Source organism: Squalius cephalus (genome assembly GCF_949319135.1).
Source record: "Squalius cephalus genome assembly, chromosome: 7".
Classification (NCBI taxonomy): domain Eukaryota; kingdom Metazoa; phylum Chordata; class Actinopteri; order Cypriniformes; family Leuciscidae; genus Squalius; species Squalius cephalus.
The window spans coordinates 12,483,135-12,502,072 of NC_137128.1; the positions used below are offsets into that span (position 1 = coordinate 12,483,135).

At 37.9% G+C, this 18,938-nt stretch overlaps 1 protein-coding gene across 4 annotated transcripts in view; it reads left to right on the forward strand.

The window, feature by feature from the left end:
• rock1 (Rho-associated, coiled-coil containing protein kinase 1) overlaps positions 1 to 18,938 on the forward strand; it is an 83,820-nt gene that overhangs the window by 39,335 nt on the left and 25,547 nt on the right. For all 4 annotated transcript variants that reach the window (XM_079877386.1, XM_079877385.1, XM_079877388.1 and 1 more), the window contains exons 4-17: positions 1,145 to 1,282; positions 3,420 to 3,595; positions 3,692 to 3,776; positions 4,944 to 5,088; positions 7,618 to 7,756; positions 7,902 to 7,993; positions 10,317 to 10,476; positions 10,569 to 10,632; positions 10,742 to 10,830; positions 11,960 to 12,008; positions 12,190 to 12,325; positions 14,270 to 14,349; positions 15,027 to 15,273; positions 17,912 to 18,018. In XM_079877386.1, coding sequence (XP_079733512.1) covers positions 1,145 to 1,282; positions 3,420 to 3,595; positions 3,692 to 3,776; positions 4,944 to 5,088; positions 7,618 to 7,756; positions 7,902 to 7,993; positions 10,317 to 10,476; positions 10,569 to 10,632; positions 10,742 to 10,830; positions 11,960 to 12,008; positions 12,190 to 12,325; positions 14,270 to 14,349; positions 15,027 to 15,273; positions 17,912 to 18,018 — 1,707 coding nt within the window. The remainder of the gene's footprint in view (positions 1 to 1,144; positions 1,283 to 3,419; positions 3,596 to 3,691; positions 3,777 to 4,943; positions 5,089 to 7,617; positions 7,757 to 7,901; positions 7,994 to 10,316; positions 10,477 to 10,568; positions 10,633 to 10,741; positions 10,831 to 11,959; positions 12,009 to 12,189; positions 12,326 to 14,269; positions 14,350 to 15,026; positions 15,274 to 17,911; positions 18,019 to 18,938) is intronic.

Consider the following 18,938-nt stretch of genomic DNA (forward strand, 5'->3'; position numbering starts at 1 on the left):
TTATACTTGTTTGTAGGGTTGTGAAACGGCATCCAAAATAATAGTTTGTGTTTAGATAATATGTGTGTGTGTGTGAGCTGTGTATAATTTTATATATATATATATATATATATATATAAGGGCTGTTAAACGATTAATCGCGATTAATCGCATCCAAAATAAAAGTTTGTTTTTACATAATACATGTGTGTGTACGGTGTATAATTATTTTCTATATATAAATACGCACACATGCATGTATATATTTAAGAAATATTTGCATGTATATACTGTGTATATATATTTATATTATATATAATTTATATTATATATAATTTATATTATATATAAATATTTTATATATAAAGAACACATTATCTTAAATATATATATGCATGTGTGTGTATTTATATATAGAAAATAATTATACTCCGTACACAGACATAAATTATGTAAACACAAACTTTTATTTTGGATGCGATTAATCGCGATTAATCGTTTGACAGCCCTATTATATATATAGTTTGGATGCGATTAATCGTTTCACAGCCCTACTTGTTTGTACACTTGAATAACTTGAGTATCTTAAATTTATATTTTAGTATATTAAGCTTAATATTTAGATTTTTATTTTATTTTAAGTTTTGCTAATTAAATCAAACTTGCTTTTTTGCAGATTGTCTTTTGCAAATTGTCTGCACTCATTTACTAGTGTAAATAATCACACTTCATCTGTCAGTATTTTTTACTTTTAATACTTAAGTACATTACATATAAAGTACTTTTATACTTGTGCTCAAGTAAAATGAAAATGAGTACTTTTACTGGAGTAATATTTTACGAGGGAAGCTGTGTGTTCTTTTACTGTATTTGTGTAGTACTTCGTGCACCATTGCTGACAGAGAAATAAGCAACTCTAAGTAAATGCCCAGTCAATGAAAGGAATAAAATACAGAGGGACTGCTAGAATCTAGATTTTTGGTCACACTGCCCAGCACTTCTACATGTGCAGTTTGTTTTTGCATTACATTTTTAACTTTCCGTCTGTGTGAATACAGTAGAAGTCATGTGAGAGTTATTTTCTATATTGTTTTCTTAGTGTGTCATAGTGAAGGTAAAGTAAATAACAAGCTCTATTCATGTTCCCTGTCTTCCTGTTCTGTAGGTTAGGCACAAAGCCACGAGGAAAGTGTACGCCATGAAGCTGCTCAGCAAGTTTGAGATGATCAAGAGGTCGGACTCTGCTTTCTTCTGGGAAGAGAGAGATATTATGGCCTTTGCCAACAGTAATTGGGTAGTACAGGTATGAATCAATTGATTAATTATGAGTATTAATCATAATCAGCTGTGTGATTTTGTCTTGAATGTGGATGGATGTCTAGTTGCTCTCTAGTTAATATAAAAACAGATTTGAAAACTGAATACATTATATTCAGGTTATGTGCAACAACAAACCTCAGGTCTTTTGTGTGCGCTTCGTTAAATATAACGTTTTGCTCAAGATGCCTTCAAAGCAGTTACGAATGACGGAGCCACAACCGATGTCCATCGCAGATGCAGATTGTTATCTAAAAGTTTTTTTTTTTCTTCCCATTAAAATTTGGTTATTTAAGTTGAATAAAATGGCAACAATAAAAATAGCTAGCTAGGTTAGCTGATTAGCATAAAGGTGCATAGATATCGCCGTCAGTTCGTATGTCTGCTAACACTTTCTCTGACGAGCGGATACGATGAGAGCTGTTTTCCTGTTTGTTCATGTGACCCTCGGCATAAAGCTTATTGTTTTTGTTGCCATTGATCATGTTAAGTTTATATATTGTATATTGTGATAACACTTTACAATAAGGTTCATTAGTTAACATTAATTAACTACCTTAGTTAACATGAACTAAGAATGAACAATACTTCTTCAGCATTTGTTAATCTTTGTTAATATTAATTATAACGTTTACTAAAACATTAAGTCCAAGGTTGTATTTGTTAACATTAGTTAATGCACTGTGAACTAACATGAACAAACAATGAACAGCTGGATTTTTATTAACTAACATTTACAAAGATGAACTAATATAGTAACAAATGTATTGCTCATTGTTAGTTCATGTTAGTTTATACATTAATGTTAACTAATGAACCTTATTGTAAAGTGTTACCCATTTTGTTGTATTCTTGAGCATGATGCTTGTATATGAATAAAATGAACACTCGCCAAGCGCCAAATGCGAGTAAAGATCAGCGTTGGCGAGCATATGAAATTGTGTCAGTCACCAGTAGAGCTGTCAAATAAAAATAACAATTTAGAATATTTGTAGAATAAAAAACCCCGGCACATTCGAATGCAAAAACCGTGCATGCAAATTTTTGGTGTGTCACGAGGCGCGCATCGGCATGACATGGTGATGATGTTGGAGCAACTGGTTGGTTTTTGTTAGCTTATCCACTAAACAGCACAGTGCGGCTGCGTTGTTCATTTGAAAAATGGCGGGAAAAGGCTTCCTGCTGACGAAAACCCTCTCAGTTGGGGGCAAAAATCATGCAACGACACACTTGACCCCATACCTGCACATCGGTCAGAGCTGAGCATGTGTTTTCATCAGCTGGAAACATTGTCAACATAAAGCGCTTATTAGCACTCGCTGCAGATCAAGTTGACCATCTGGTGTTTTTGACTATTTCGTGTTCATGTAGTTCATTACGGTGTGTGTTGAAGCGTGTTTTCTCAGGTTACTGATGCACAAACACAGTTTTATGCACAATAATTGTAACCTAATTTTCCTTGCATGCACATTAAGGAAATTCTTTTTTATTTAAGAACAGTTGTTTCAAACGTTAATGCACTTTAAAAAGTGAATTTCATTTCAATAAAAGATGCGATGCTCGATTTGGTTAATATTTGCTTATTGCACTCGTTTGCTCCCTCTTGTGTGCATAGGAGACAAAACAGCACTTTTTTCCTCTAACATGAAATATTGCCTTTAGAATTCGAATATATTTTGAATTTTGCTTTTATTTAAGAAAGAAATTCAAACTTAGCTTTTCAGCCATTTTGACAGCCCTGTTCGCCAGTTGGTCGGTTTTGTATTTATGAATTCTAGCAATGCAGTGTTGTGAGAACAAACGTGAACGACTCTCGGGACAGTTGATGGGCCAGTAATGCATCGTCACGAAAGTTTAAGCCTCGCCACATGAAATATTCAAGTGTAAGAAGACGAGAAAGAGAACTCAGTTACTTGCTGTGTGGGAAGTTTTCTGTGCGTAAACATCAGAAATCTGTGTCTGTAGAAAACGCGTGAATACTGAACTCTTTCACGTCGTCTTGCGCTTGAAATGCCCATATTGGGAAGTATCCTTGTAAACAGTCAGATGTGTCTTAAGTGAACATAAACAGTTGAGATGTTTATTAAGATGTATATCATTTTTTTCTTTTTTATGTCATCCAGCTGTTTTATGCATTCCAAGACAACCGCTACCTCTACATGGTGATGGAGTATATGCCAGGCGGAGACCTGGTCAACCTGATGAGCAACTATGATGTGCCTGAGAAGTGGGCACGTTTCTACACTGCTGAGGTTGTGCTGGCACTGGACGGCATCCACTCCATGGGCTTCATTCACAGGTCTCACGCACACATTAAACTGCACTTTTCTGGTGTGCTTGCTTGCTTGAAGTTTTGAAGATAACCAATATGTGCGTGTGTTAACATTCGTCTTAGGGACGTGAAGCCTGACAACATGTTGTTAGACAAGGCAGGCCACTTGAAGCTGGCAGACTTTGGGACCTGCATGAAAATGAACAAGGTACTAGAGACGTGCGAAACTACACATTTTCATAGAAGTCATTGTCACGTGTGTGTGTGTGTGTGTGTGTGTGCTTAGTGTAGAATACCTAATCCTTTCCTAGATCTGATAACCATATTGTTGTGTAATAAACACACAAAAATGTTTTTGTGAAGCATCTGATTGTACTTTAGCACAGTATTGTACAGTATATTCCCACAATACTGTGTACAGTAGAGTGACCGACAAGTTCAATTAAACCATCAAAATATGAGGATTAAAGTATTTTAAATATGAAGGGGGTGGGGGGGGGGGGGGGGGTCTGCATTTGTTGTTCTGCATAGAACAACAAAAACCTTGCAGGAAAACACATACATTGACTACAACATAATCAGTTATTAATATTTAGTTGATTCTCTCTTGTGTTTGCATGTTCATCATTTCTTTGTATGACAGCCTGACCAAAAATGTTGTCGGCACAATTTGGCATGTTTCATTGCGTTCTCACAAATTAAACAGTTGACTACAAGCACAACTATGCAATATGCTTAAAATATCTTTAACTAATTTTTAATAATATTTAAATAAAGTTTGAAGATGTTAATTTTCCTATGCCGGACATCACTTCTTACTGTATGATAGAATTTCACCTGATATATTGTAAATTAAACTGTGTACGAATCTTATTTGGGAAAACTACATCAATTAACCCCATACTTGATGTTCAATGGAAATTAAGACATTTAACAATTGAAATACAACAGTTCAGGAATCTGCATTTGACATACAGACGAAGTAAGAATAATTGTCATTCATCATATGATGTAATTAAACATTTTCTTTAGCTTCTCTACTTGGGTATGACCCAAGAATAACCCACCATCATAGTTATCATTACAACTGTATATAAACATTTAAAAAAATAAAAAAATGATCCTTTGTACTGGATGAAATGGCAGCTGTCTGTCTCACAGTGCAGTGAATGTTGTTTACAGCAATCCACACAATCTCTTATACCTTTAAAGCACCATTACTAAAAAATATTAAAATCAAAACTATAATCTAAAAAATATCTACATCTAAAGCTATGAACAAGTCAGTTGGTGAATGACATCCTGAACCATTCCTACAAAGCACTGTTGTTTGAGTTCTGCCGTACACTTTATTCTGTTGTTTTCCTCCTCTCAGGATGGGATGGTACGATGTGACACAGCAGTAGGAACTCCAGACTATATTTCTCCAGAGGTACTGAAGTCGCAGGGAGGAGACGGCTACTATGGCCGAGAGTGTGACTGGTGGTCTGTGGGAGTCTTCCTCTATGAGATGCTCGTTGGTGAGTTTAGCATCAGTCTCGCATTTGCAAAAAAGCTTGAATGCATTTGCAGCTTTTGCCCACAGGTTATCAGGCGAACGTTTATTTTTTTGTTAGTCAGCCTTGCTGTGCCATTGGGTTAGATTTGACGGTTGCAGTCAGTGGGTAATCTAAGAAAAACACTTTAGGTTAAATAATTCTTATTCACAGGAGCAAATTTAGCTTATGTGAATATGTTTGTTATTCAGAACAAATTCAAGCAGCATAGTAAATGTCATGTGCTTGCGTTTTATGACAGTTGAAAGTTGGTTTGATTTGCATGGGAGCATTAAACTGGTAGTCCGTTTCCCATACATGGATTTATATGCTAAATGCCAATATTGTCACCACATTATTTCATATGTCATCACCTTTGTTTGTTTTTTGCACATGACATGCAGAAAAAAAATAGGCAAATATATTTGTCTATTATATCAATTAATATATTAATTAAACGTGAGGACGTTGTATTAATTTGTTTCTATTATTTAAAGGTACACTATGTAAAAGTCCACCATTTTTGGTTCAAAATTAGTTAAAGGAGAACTCCGGTCAATTTTAACATTGAGCTCATTTTTTTGTACATTTGGAGTGCTGTCAATACAGAGAACAACGACAAAAATCGGTGTTGCCTACACCGAGTTATTCTATTTTTAAAATTTGCACCCTGTTGACTTCAATAGGGCAAGTAGTAAGCCTGCTTTTTAGCCTCTTAACATCCTTTAAGTGTCATTACAAGTGCACAGAAAATGTGAGTGATTCCTTCCGAGTGAACACGGGTGGATCTGACTGCAGTAGATGTTAGAGATATTAATAAAAACGAAGTTAATTCAGCCAGCGCTCATACCTTTGTTTACATCCTGTTTTCGGTGGAACGCCATAGTAATCGATTGTCGAGTTCACGCGCATAGGTTTAGTTACCAATGATCACGCGCGTGAACTCGAAAATCGATTACTATGGCGTTCCACCGAAAACAGGATGTAAACAAAGGTATGAGCGCTGGCTGAATTAACTTCGTTTTTATTCATATCTCTAACATCTACTGCAGTCAGATCCACCCGTGTTCACTCGGAAGGAATCACTCACATTTTCTGTGCACTTGTAATGACACTTAAAGGATGTTAAGAGGCTAAAAAGCAGGCTTACTACTTGCCCTATTGAAGTCAACAGGGTGCAAATTTTAAAAATAGAATAACTCGGTGTAGGCAACACCGTTTTTTGTCGTTGTTCTCTGTATTGACAGCACTCCACATGTACAAAAAAATGAGCTCAATGTTAAAATTGACCGGAGTTCTCCTTTAAGTCATTAAGTCATTACATCATCAGTCTTTCTCCCAAAACGTGTTTTTGTCTTACCCTGATTCACTATGGCAAGTCTAAGTATTTATATTTTAGACCTGTCGGGATGGTTTTCGCTGCGTACATACATCGCGTCATATCCGCCAATAGAGAGTAGTTGCTCCGGCTACTTTGACGTGCGTTTGGTGTGGGGTGGCAGAGGTTACTTGTCACAACGAGCGAGAAAGCTCTGGGGAATCACCCGGTTTAACAAACGCTGAAACGAGGAGAGTCTGCTGGCAAAAAGAGAACACGACAGAGTTCGTAATAAAACGAGATCAACATTGGCTTTTCGTAGATGGCGAGATGTGATGTTGTATTTTAGTGGTGAGTAAGGTGTTTTATTGAACAGATAAAGTGTCATAAGTAGCTCTCAAACAGAGTTCATTGTAAAACTGTATCTAACGTGAAGGGTCATATTCATCCGCACAGTCCCGCAGAGCCAAAGCACAACCAAAACAATATTCTTCCACAAAATGCATGCAGTTTTGCTTTTTAACTGCTTGAAGGTCAAAAGTTACATAGTGTACATTTAATACAAATATATATATATAAGAAATATTTGCATGTATATACTGTATATATATTTATATATAAATGAAAACAAGAGATTCATTGTGTAGTGTAGTCAGCTTCAGTTGTTATAACTAGAGTTTTCGCAGAAGTGATTGACCACTTAAGTGATTTTAAAAGGAGTGTTCTTTTCTTGATTTATGTATGAACTGGTAACTTGTGTGATTTGATTAAATAACCAGGTTATAAGCCATTTGTTGGTGAATCAGAGTACATAGTGCTTGTGCAAGGACAGCTCATTAGAAAGACATGTTCTCTTATTATTCATATTATTTTGTGGCGCACAGTCTTTATATCTCATCACATTTCAAACTGCTTTGTTTAGAATCCTCATGTTGCAAATTACCATAGAAGTTGTCTATTAAAAGCTACACTTCTGAGCATAGATCCCTACATCAAGAGGGAAGGTCTTGGCAGAAGCACAAGAGTAGCTGTTCGTTCATTTTGGCTCCAGGTTAAATTCTTAGAAACTAAACTCGAAAGACGAAGACACATTTCTAAGAATGCGAGACTTCCCAACAGATGGAGGGATCACAAAGCTTGGGATAGAGGAAGCATTCAGAAGAATAAGTGTTATGTGTTGTTCAATGTATCCTCAGGTGACACGCCATTCTATGCTGACTCTCTGGTGGGCACCTACAGCAAGATCATGAATCACAAGAATGCCCTGACCTTCCCCGAGGACAGCGACATCTCAAAGGATGCAAAAAACCTCATCTGTGCTTTCCTCACCGACAGGTTTGCATACAAAAAACACTTTTTAGCTACAAATAAAATATAGTAAGTGTTTTCAGCACTGATCAGTTGCATATCAGGGATTGAACGAAAGCATGTTAACTCAAAATACACTGTGCTAATCTCATCTCATCTCATCTCTCACTAGGGAAGTGCGGTTAGGACGCAATGGAGTCGATGAAATCAAGCGACACGGTTTTTTCAAGAACGACCAGTGGGCTTGGGAGAACATCAGAGAGAGTGAGTTGAGTTTCTGAACCTCAGATCTGCCAGCTTGGTTACCTTTTCAAAATTCTGACCTTTTTGATTCTTGTCTTTTATCTTTGAAACCATCTACTGTATATACTATGGTATGAAAGACACCAGGGTCCAAAACAACACTGGACCCCAAAACAACACTGGACCCCAGTGACTTTAATTATATGGACAAAAAAAAACCACTGATTTTAAGACATTTTAAAATATCATCTTTCATTTTCCACAAAAAAATAAATGCACACAGGTTGAAAGAACATGAGGGTTGAGTTGAGCTCTTCACTGAGAGAGTTTCCTTTTTCAAATGCACTCTAGTGCACAATACAATCAAATAAAAAAAATGAACCATCTAGACCAGGGTTGTCAAACTCAGTTCCTTGAGGGCCACTGTCCAGTAGAGTTCAGCTCCAACCCTAAATAAAATCACCTGAACCAGCTTTCAGGATTACTAGAAACTTCCAGGTGACCTAGACACCAAGGGCCAGATTTACTAAACAAGGCAAATTAGCATGGGAACACAATCCAACAAAAGTGCCGATGGGAGTGGAAAGTTCTGCAAAGAACATTTAATGGATCATTTCCATATTGGCCAGTGCAATCTACCAAGAGCAGCGCAAATTAGCATCTGGTTTAAGGGGCTGTTTTACATGACACCATTTTCAACTATAAAGGTCAAACTTTTTATGCATTTTGGTCGTTCGTTTACACGACAACTGTGTTTTGACAACGGTGCCTGATAATGCGAACTTTTGAAAACGGTCTTTAAAATGCACGTTTTTGAAAACAGTCTCCATTTAAACGTGAATCTCTGAAGACGATGATGTCATGCACATGCGTATTACGTGTTCAGTCTATAGTGTTTCATCGCCGTCTAATGGCCTGGCAGCAAATACAGCGTTTTTAGTCGTTTTCGCAGATTCGTGTGAATGGGGATCGTTTTGACAATGTATGTACGTGGAAAACTCAAAGGAAAAACTTCTCTGTTTTAAGCATTTCGTTGTCGTGTAAACGTCCCCTAAGACATGCTTTTTGGGGGCGGTAAATAATGGCGCAAATATCAGTGAATTGACTAGCGCAGACCTTAGTAAATGACCTTGCATCATTAATTTATATACTCTCCACCCATAAATTTTGCATCTGAAAGAGAAACTCTTACAAATGCATATGCAATAAGGTCAGCTGCAAAAATAACCCTGTCCGTGCCTTTTCAGCACTAATTTTTGTCTTTAGTAAATCCTGACAGTAGTTTTTTAACGCCAAAAAAGGGTTTGCGCTGGTAAATCTGTTAGTAATCTGTTAGCTGTTAGTAAATCTGGCCACAAAAATCATTGAAGTTTGGGGATGAGCTCCTCTGACCCACCCAAAACACCCTAGCAACAACACAGCAATGCACTAAAACCCCCTGGGAACCTTTAAGCAACTGCATAATAAGTCCATGGCAAACACTCACTTTTCCTTTAGAAAATATAAACACGTGTTCAGTAGAATCCATTGCGTATTGTCTAGTGTGCTTCTCTATATATATTTAGAATTCTCTATATTCAACGGTATCTATTCACACCAAGTGCAAATAGCCTGGCTTGTTGGCAGAGGCTATTTACACTAACTCCACCCACAATTGTCTAACTGAGCCAGACAAAATTACAAAAGAAATCCTGTTGGAGTGTCTGAAGTATTCTACATGGATTGAGTGATTTACATCAAACTTGAGCTGTAGGTTTGGGAATGATGGTTCGTCTCGTGGATGTGACTATTGTGAGTGAGTCACAGTCATAGCACCACCAACTGGCAGCAGGAAGTGTTATAAACAGAACAGCCACAAATGCCACAGCCATATCACCCTGTAGCCCAAGACTGGTCGCCCACTGAAGCTAAGCAGGGCTGAGCCGGGTCAGTACCTGGATGGGAGACCTCTGCTGGAGGAGATGTTAGTGAGGCCAGCAGGGGGTACGGCCCTAGCGTAGAGACGGGACACTATACTGTAACAAGCACCGTCCTCCAGATGAGACGTTAAACCGAGGTCCTGACTCTCTGCGGTCATTTAAAATCCCATGGCACTCCGGTGTCCTGGCCACATTTACTCCATTGGGATTGTATTCACCAGTTTTCAGCACTGTTATATTTTTTTCTTTTTGTAATTTTGCTGTAATTTCGGGCATGCTGTCCATCTGATTCTGAGTAGAGACACAAATATACCAAGAACAACTGTACTGTAATTGTACCTTCCTTTCATCAGACTTTACTTTTTGCATTTGTAGCATTATTTGTTTGTTCTCATTAAAATGTACTACTTTATTGTTGCATGTAGCGGCTGCTCCAGTGGTGCCGGAGTTAAGCAGTGACGTAGACACAAGCAACTTCGACGACATTGAGGAAGATCGAGGGGAGGAGGAGACATTCCCCATTCCTAAAGCGTTTGTAGGCAACCAGCTTCCGTTTGTGGGTTTCACCTACTACAGCAATAACCAGTGAGTACAGGCAGTCAGTGCTTAGATCCCAGGGGTTTGTGTTAGATTGGAAAAAGCGTGAAAAAAATTATTATTTATTTACTCCCTATCAGGTTTCCTCGGGAATCAACTATAAAGAGTGACAAACGCAGCTCAACAAAGGAAGATAAGAGTCACGTAAGGACCTCTAAACAGAGACTTTAAATGAAAGAGTTTATAGCACTATAATAGTGAATCTTTGTCTTAAACTGTGAGGATGATTGATTGTGTTTCTCTGATCTCTCAGTTGGAGAATCTTCAGAAGAGAATTTATCAGCTAGAAGAAAAACTTAACAGTGAGATGCAGATGAGAGACGAGATGGAGCAGAAGTGCAGGTGTTTATCTGTCTGCTTGCCCATCCACCCAAATAACCTTATCCAACCATTCATCTGTCCATCTAAACCAATCTAACACCTCATCCACACCACGCAACCATTCAAAACCTCCCAAACACCTCATCCAGAACCAAACTCCTTATCCACCCATCCAAAACCAAACACAATTTCCAAACAAATAAAACATTTCATCCATCCATCCATCCACCCAGAACCAAACACCCTATCCAAAACAAATAAAACATCTTATCCATTCATCCATCCTGAACAAAACACCTCATCCAAACCAATCAAACATCTCATCATCCATCCCAAACCAAACACCCAATACAGACAAACCAAACACTTTATCCATCCATCATCCATCCATCAGAGCCAAACACCTCATCCAAACCAATCAAACACTTCATCCATCCAGAACCAAACACCCGAACCAAACACTTCATCCATCCACCTACAACCAAACATCCGATCCAAACCCATCAAACGCCTCATCTATGTATCATACATCTAACCAAATCAAACTCTTCATCCATCCAGGGTTCCCACGGGTCTTTGAAATCCTTGAAAGTTTGTGAATCTGGGAAAAAAAATGTCAAGGCCCTGGAAAGTTTCTGAAAATAAGCATATATAGATACAGGTCCTTGAAAGTGCTTGAATTCATTTTGTGCAAGAAGTTTTCTAAAAAAAAAATTCCATAGTATTCCCTCCGGTCCGCTAATGTGTTATTTCGCCAACACTTTATGACGTTCACGCACGCAAAACTATAACAATGTATTAACAAGGTAACACGATGTAACCTTGCTCTCACTTGAAATGTGTCCCCACATTAAGTCCTTGAATTTGAGGGTATTGGACCTGGAAAGTCCTTGAAAGGTCCTTGAATTTGAAGTTAACCAAGGTGTGGGAACCCTGTCCATCCAGCCACAATACATCATCTACCTATCCCAAATCACCATCTTCAATCTCAAATCAAACTCTCAGCCAGCCATGTGAAGATCCATATATCCCCAACAATAAATCCATCTTTCCCCAATTTAATCTCCTCATTCCTATATCCAAACCCAAAGTAAAAAAAAAAAAAAAATCAGGCCTCTGAAATCTGTTCTTTGATTCGTTTCCCCCTCAGGGCATCCAATACAAAGCTAGACAAGATAATGAAAGAGTTAGATGAGGAGGTGAGTGAAATGATTTAATCTCTAAAGCATGTATCTAAATGAATACAGAGGATATGTATTTTGTATGCAAAGCTCCAATATATAATTAAAGCTAAATTGAATTATATCTGGTGAAACTTTTATATTTTATATTATGTTAGTTCTCGGTTTCTAGTCATTCTGTTGTCTTGACGTGTTTCAGAGTAATCTAAGGAAGAGTGTGGAGGTTAACATGTCTTCACTGGAGAAAGACAAGATCATGATCCAGCACCGAGCAACAGAACATCAAAGGAAGGCTGACCAGGAGGCTGAAAAACGAAGAAATCTGGAGAATGAGGGTGAGTCGTCGTCGGGCTCTCATTCTAATTTTGATAAGGCTTCGGGTTTCGCTCAATAATACATTTATATAACTAATTTTAAAAATGAATTTAATATAACAACATAAAACTATTTTTATTTATTTGGATTTGCATTTAAAAAAATAAAATTCCCCAAAGTGTTATAATGTATTTCTATAATACAAAAAAATTATAACAAATGTGGAAGTAAAACAGCTATACATAAAAAAAGACTTACAGAGCCATGTTATCTTTGCAAGCACAGACTTTTTATTATTTATTTAGCTTCAAACTTATATTATAACCCTACAGATATATTCTTGTTCACAGTAATAATAAAAAAAAAACATTGTTTCAAAACATCAAACATTGTCAATAAAGTATGACATGTGAAAGAAGAAAAAGAAAAAACATGATTGCACGATTAGTAAATGTATGGTGCCCTTCTTTTACCATCCTTTTCCTATGGTGATCTTGATCCATTTCTCAATATGCATTCTTGTCTATATTTGTGAACTTGTGAAACCTCATCAGTCTCTGCCCGAGTACTGTTCCAATTCAACGTTCACTTCTAGCCAAATACAGTTCAAATCCCTGGATGTGTTTTTGCTCCGTTCCTTTTATTGAGGATTCATAGTTTAAAAATAAAACCCAAAAGAGGCAAGGTTGTGTTTTATATTATATTTCATTTTGTTATAAATATGTATACAGTGAAGATAATCATAGTTTCCAAGATAAGTTTCTCAATGTAAAGAACGGACTTGCGCTCTTCGAAGACTGGTCTTGCCCAGCTACCTTGAAAGAATGAACTCGGAAGGACACGAGGATCGTTCAGCACATGTGGGACAGTGGGACTGTACCATCCAAAGCACAATAAATAAAACATAACATCACAGATGTCATAACCTAATAAAATATTTACTTATTTATCCTTATGGTTATTATTGGATATCTTATTGTACATGAGTATTTGTGTAGACATTAAAATTGCCGTCGGGTATTTGCGAGCTTTCAGCGGAAATCTCTTGAGTGAGAACAAGAGAAGTTTAAAGCTTACAGGCTTCTGTACATCGTCCGCCTGTGCTGATTTCTGGGGTTTGATAAAAGGCCTATGACTCTTCTGCTTCTTCCTATGAGGGTTAGGACTAGGTGTGGGCTTTAGAGATAGGGGCCAGCAGGCAGCAGCCCCACTGAAACCAATCAGAAGCAGGGCAGTGAACATTTTACGGGGAGTGACATTAGAAACAGCACCGCACTAAAGTCCTTGCATCCTCCTGCCTTCAGGAGACCGTACTGCTCAGTTTTACTTGGCGTTCTTGGTATTGAAAAATGCCTTGTATTCAGCACTTTGTTGGCAATGTCTTTGGGTTTTCATCATGAAACCATGTTTTCTTCTGTAGAGCTGTTCAGCTGAAATGGAAGTTGTTTCAAAATTGACACATTTTGCTACAATAACACTGTTATTTTCCTTTTTATTACTGTAAAGCTGCTTTTGAAACAATCTGAATTGTATAAAGTGCTATAGAAATAAATGTGAATTGACTTGAGAGCTTTGGGTTTAGTGAAATTACATTACATTACATTAACCCTGCCTTCTGGAGTTTACCCCATGGCAGAACCTCTATCACTGGAAAAAAAATTACTTTTTCATGGCATATTCATTCATACTGCTCAGCCTTAAACAGGCTTTTGAGTTGAGCACTGTAGTTCATTAAATGTTTTGTGGAAAACCACATCCAGCAAAGAGCAGTTATATGTCTGATCTTTGACTATGACAGTCTGTAAATTAGCTAATGGAAACAGGACAATAGCCTTAACATGAATACAATTCACCCAAGCGCCATATAGGTCTGTATAATACACATTTCATTGCTCTGTTAACATGTTATAAGGAAGATGAAGCGTTCCCCCTCCCAGTATTAAATCCAATTTCCTTTTCTCTAGTGTCTACTTTGAAGGAGCAACTGGAAGACTTGAGGAAAATGAGTCAAAACAATGACAAGATCGCCCAGCTACAGAACCAAGTAAGCTTATCAAGAACACTTCTCGAATTTAAATATATTAATATAAATAACTTGAACAATAACTGTTTCTGGTTTTAATAACCCTCCTGTTTTTTGGGGGTTGGGCCAGTGAATATGTTTTTGGGGCAAGTAAAACTGGGAACCACTGGCAGTAGAAAAACTATTTAGCGTTGAGCCCCGCTCCCCAAATTGTGACGATTGACAATAAAGATTACCAACAAAGTGTCAGGATATATCTGTGTCGTGTAAATGCAGACTTATAATCCTGTTGCCGCAACACTGACAAGAAAAAGAAAACAAAGACATTTAGTAGCTTCAAGCCTTTACATTTGACTTTCTTCTATTACTGTCAATGTGATTCTTTTTAAAGCAGTGTTTGAAGGCTACATGCTAATGCTTCTATGTATTATGAACTTATAATTATTATTATTATTAGCATTAATAATTGACTTACTAATTGTATTTAATTTTTTTTTTTTTTTTCATATATTTAGTTCATATAAATAGTTAAAGGGAAAGTGTTCCAATAGCTTTTGCTATGGTACCGAAATTGTGTAATTGTTTTGGAAGTCATTTGTGGGATGATTTCCTCAAAAAATCATCCAGCAAGTGTGGCTCTGTGGTTCTTCAAAAGGTGTTTACACCACATGATAATTAAGAAACATCATCTCACACAGCTGGGGGAAGCCAACGACCTCCTGCGGGCTGAGTCCGACACGGTGGTGCGTTTGAGGAAGAGCCACACGGAGATGGGGAAGTCCATGAGCCAGCTGGAGGGAGTGAACCGTGAGCTGCAGGAGAAGTGTCGCGCTGCAGAGAGTGTCAAACAGCAGCTGGAGAAAGAGCTTCTGCAACTGCAGACCACGCTGGACACCGAGAGACGCTCCTGCAGCCAGGGCTCAGAGGAGATCAGAGAACTGCAAGGTGAGAGCGGCTCACTCTTTCACCCGTTTGACTCCATCAACATAGACCACAGATGAGGACACAGGCAGATTATATTAACACAATATATATATATTGTGTATACAGTGCATCCGGAAGGTATTCACAGCGCTTCACTTTTTCCACAATTTGTTGTGTTACAGCCTTATGGATTCAATTCATTATTTTCCTCACAATTCTACAAACAATACCCCATAATAACAACGTGAAAGAAGTATGTTTGAAATCTTTGCAAATTTATTAAAATTAAAAAACTAAAAAATCACATGTACATAAGTATTCACAGCCTTTGCCATGACATTTAAAATTGAGCTCAGGTGCATCCTGTTTCCACTGATCATCCCTGAGATACCTGTGGTAAATTCAGTTGAATGGACATGATTTGGAAAGGCACACACCTGTCTATATAAGGTCCCACAGTTGACAGTGAATGTCAGAGCACAAACCAAGCCATGAAGTCCCAGGAATTGTCTGTAGACCTCTGAGACAGGATTGTATCGAGGCACAGATCTGGGTAAGGGTACAGAAAAATGTCTGCAGCATTGAAGGTCCCAATGAGCACAGTGGCCTCCATCATCCGTAAATGGAAGAAGTTTGGAACCACCAGGACTCTTCCTAGAGCTGGCCGCTTTCAGGGGAGATGGGCCTTAGTCAGGGAGGAGACCAAGAAACTCTGGAGGAAACCAGGCACCGCTCATCACCTAGCCAATACCATCCCTACAGTGAAGCATGGTGGTGGCAGCATCATGCTGTGGGGATGGTTTTCAGCGGCAGGAACTGGGAGACTAGTCAGGATCGAGGGAAAGATGAATGCAGCAATGTACAGAGACATCCTTGATGAAAACCTGCTCTCCAGGTCCACCTCAGACTGGGGCAACGGTTCATCTTCCAACAACGACCCTAAGCACACAGCCAAATAACAAAGGAGGGGCTACGGGACAACTCTGTGAATGTCCTTGAGTGGCCCAGCCAGAGCCCAGACTTGAGCCCGATTGAACATCTCTGGAGAGATCTGAAAATGTCTGTGCACCGACGCTCCCCATCCAACCTGATGGAGCTTGAGAGGTTCTGCAAAGACGAATGGGAGAAACTGCCCAAAAATAGGTGTGCCAAGCTTGTAGCATCATACTCAAAAAGACTTGAGGCTGTAATTGGTGCCAAATGTGCTTCAACAAAGTATTGAGCAAAGGCTGTGAATACTTATGTACATGTGATTTTTTTTTTTTTATTTATTTATTTTTTTTTTTATAAATGTGCAAAGATTTCAAACAAACTTCTTTCACATTGTCATTATGGGGTATTGTTTGTATAATATTGAGGAAAATAATGAATTGAATCTATTTTGGTGCACTGTATATACAATATAAAAATATATTAAAAACCTGAATGTGCGATATCACAATTAATTACAGAAAAAATTCAGTATCACCACGGGAACCATATCACTGTTTGTAGCATTCTCTCCGCTTGCAGCATTTCTCTCTCAGCGAGTGTCATGGCAGACGAGCAAACACCATCATTTTACAAAAACCACTGTTGTTGTGTCATGAAATGTAGTTTTAAGAGGTTTTTTTATTATTTTAATCGAATAATCTAAAGTGCCTGCTTGAATATGTTCATTCAGCTGCATGATCAAACAGCTGAAGCCACAACCACAACCATAGCGGTAACCACGGCGACAGTATCAAACATGGCGGTGTCCATAAAACCGTGAAATTTTACCACGATTGACGGTGCGTACTTAAATGAGTCCAATTGAGGCGTGAGTTCATCCATTAGGTATTTGAAATAACCAACACTGTTAAGATCTTTGTAACTGGTTGCCGACAGTACGCCTCGCACCCACAGCAGCTCGTAAAGACAGAGTGCTGGATGAACGCAGCCGTATTAAGCACAAAATATGGGACTGACAAATGACAACACTATTCTAGTACTGTGTAAAACTTCACTGTAATAGTCCAAATCCTTACGCTGCCGTCTCGTTGTTTTAAGGTAGGAGAGCCCCGGGATGTTTTCTTTCTTTTCAGATTCTCTTGCATAGAAGTTGTGCTGCTGCGGTCGGCCTGTGCCATTTCAGTTTTATAGAGTGTGCAGAGCATTTTATTCGGTCTTTGTTTAAAACATTTCCACTTCCACTTTAGATCGGGCCAGATATTTTTGTAATAACGGCTGATTTTCAGCATGCATCATTGGGGAACATAAACAGCGCGACGAATTGATGCATTCCACACAAATCGACTAATTGAATTTTCCACAGATTTATTCCAATCAACGTGTAGAAACCTCTCAAAGAGAAACTGGATGCACCTGAGCTAAATTTCAAACGTCATAGCAAAGGATCCTAAATACTTATGTCGGTGTGATATTTCAGTTTTTTCGTTTTTAATAAATTTACAAAGTTATCACAAATCTGTTTAATTATGGGGTGTAGTTTGACGTGAAAAAATAATCATTTGAAGCATTTTAGCAAAAAGTAAAGGTCTGAATTCTTTATTAATAAAACCATTTTCTATGGTGTGCAAATAGTGTAGATAATATTCATTTAAAATTTCAAAACATTCCCTTTGCAACTATTGTGATAATCCAGTGGGATCTAAGTCTGTTCTTTGTCTCTTTGAAGCTCGTATCACTGGTCTACAGGAGGACAACAAGAACTTGAAGCAGAGTTTGTCTAAAGTGGAGCTGGAGAGGAAACAAGTCCAAGACAGATGTAACGTTCTTGAGAAGGTTTGCTGTTTTTTTCATATTATTTTAAAATGAATAAAAACATATTTTAAAATGCAATTTTTAAATATATTTTACATAATATTTGCAGTCTATTAGGGGCTTTTAAGATATTTTTGCATTGTGACTATTTTGATTTACTTTTCCATACATTACATTATCAATTTTAAGGGTAGATAAGATATAAAATTGTCCTTATAAGGTTACAGCTCCAGTGGCAAGCTCTTTTATGCCTAAAGCTGCATTTTTTCACATTTTTCGGACAGTGTCAGCACTATTTTGGTAATAGAGTTTGGGCGGGAAAATTCAAGACTTTCTGACATTTAAGCTGATTTGGCTATATATCACTTCTCATGGTATTTCTCTGGATAGTCTTAGCATGTTAGTGACAGTGACATGACTGCTACGCATGCTGCTCCTATTATTGCTGCCGCAGAGCAAATATGGAGACTTGCACTGCCAATACATACACAGACAATCTGCTGTGAGCATGTAAGACATGCTGCTGCTGCTGCCACATAAATAGGCACACTTTAAATCCCATAGCAAGGCTAAACAAGTGGAGCTGGGGGAGGTGGAGGGTCTCAGAAACTCTGATAGACCGGCTTACAGCAAACACTGAACCAGACTATTCAAATGTTGAACAAGCAAGCTCATTGGCTGCAATACAGCAGAGGCCAATCAGCTTGTACCATGTAGTAAGTAGACAATGTGATTGATAGCAGATTGTATGTAAAGGACCTATCAGCCTTCGCCTTACAGTTTCATGACTGAACTAGTCATTTTCAGTAATGCATTTAGAATGGAAACCTAGGCAGCAACGTTAGGATTTAACATTTCTCACTGTTTGCAACTGTCTCACCATTAAAAAGTCTGTTTCAAGTGTATAACCATTTTACACACAGTAGAATGAGACTGGTTTA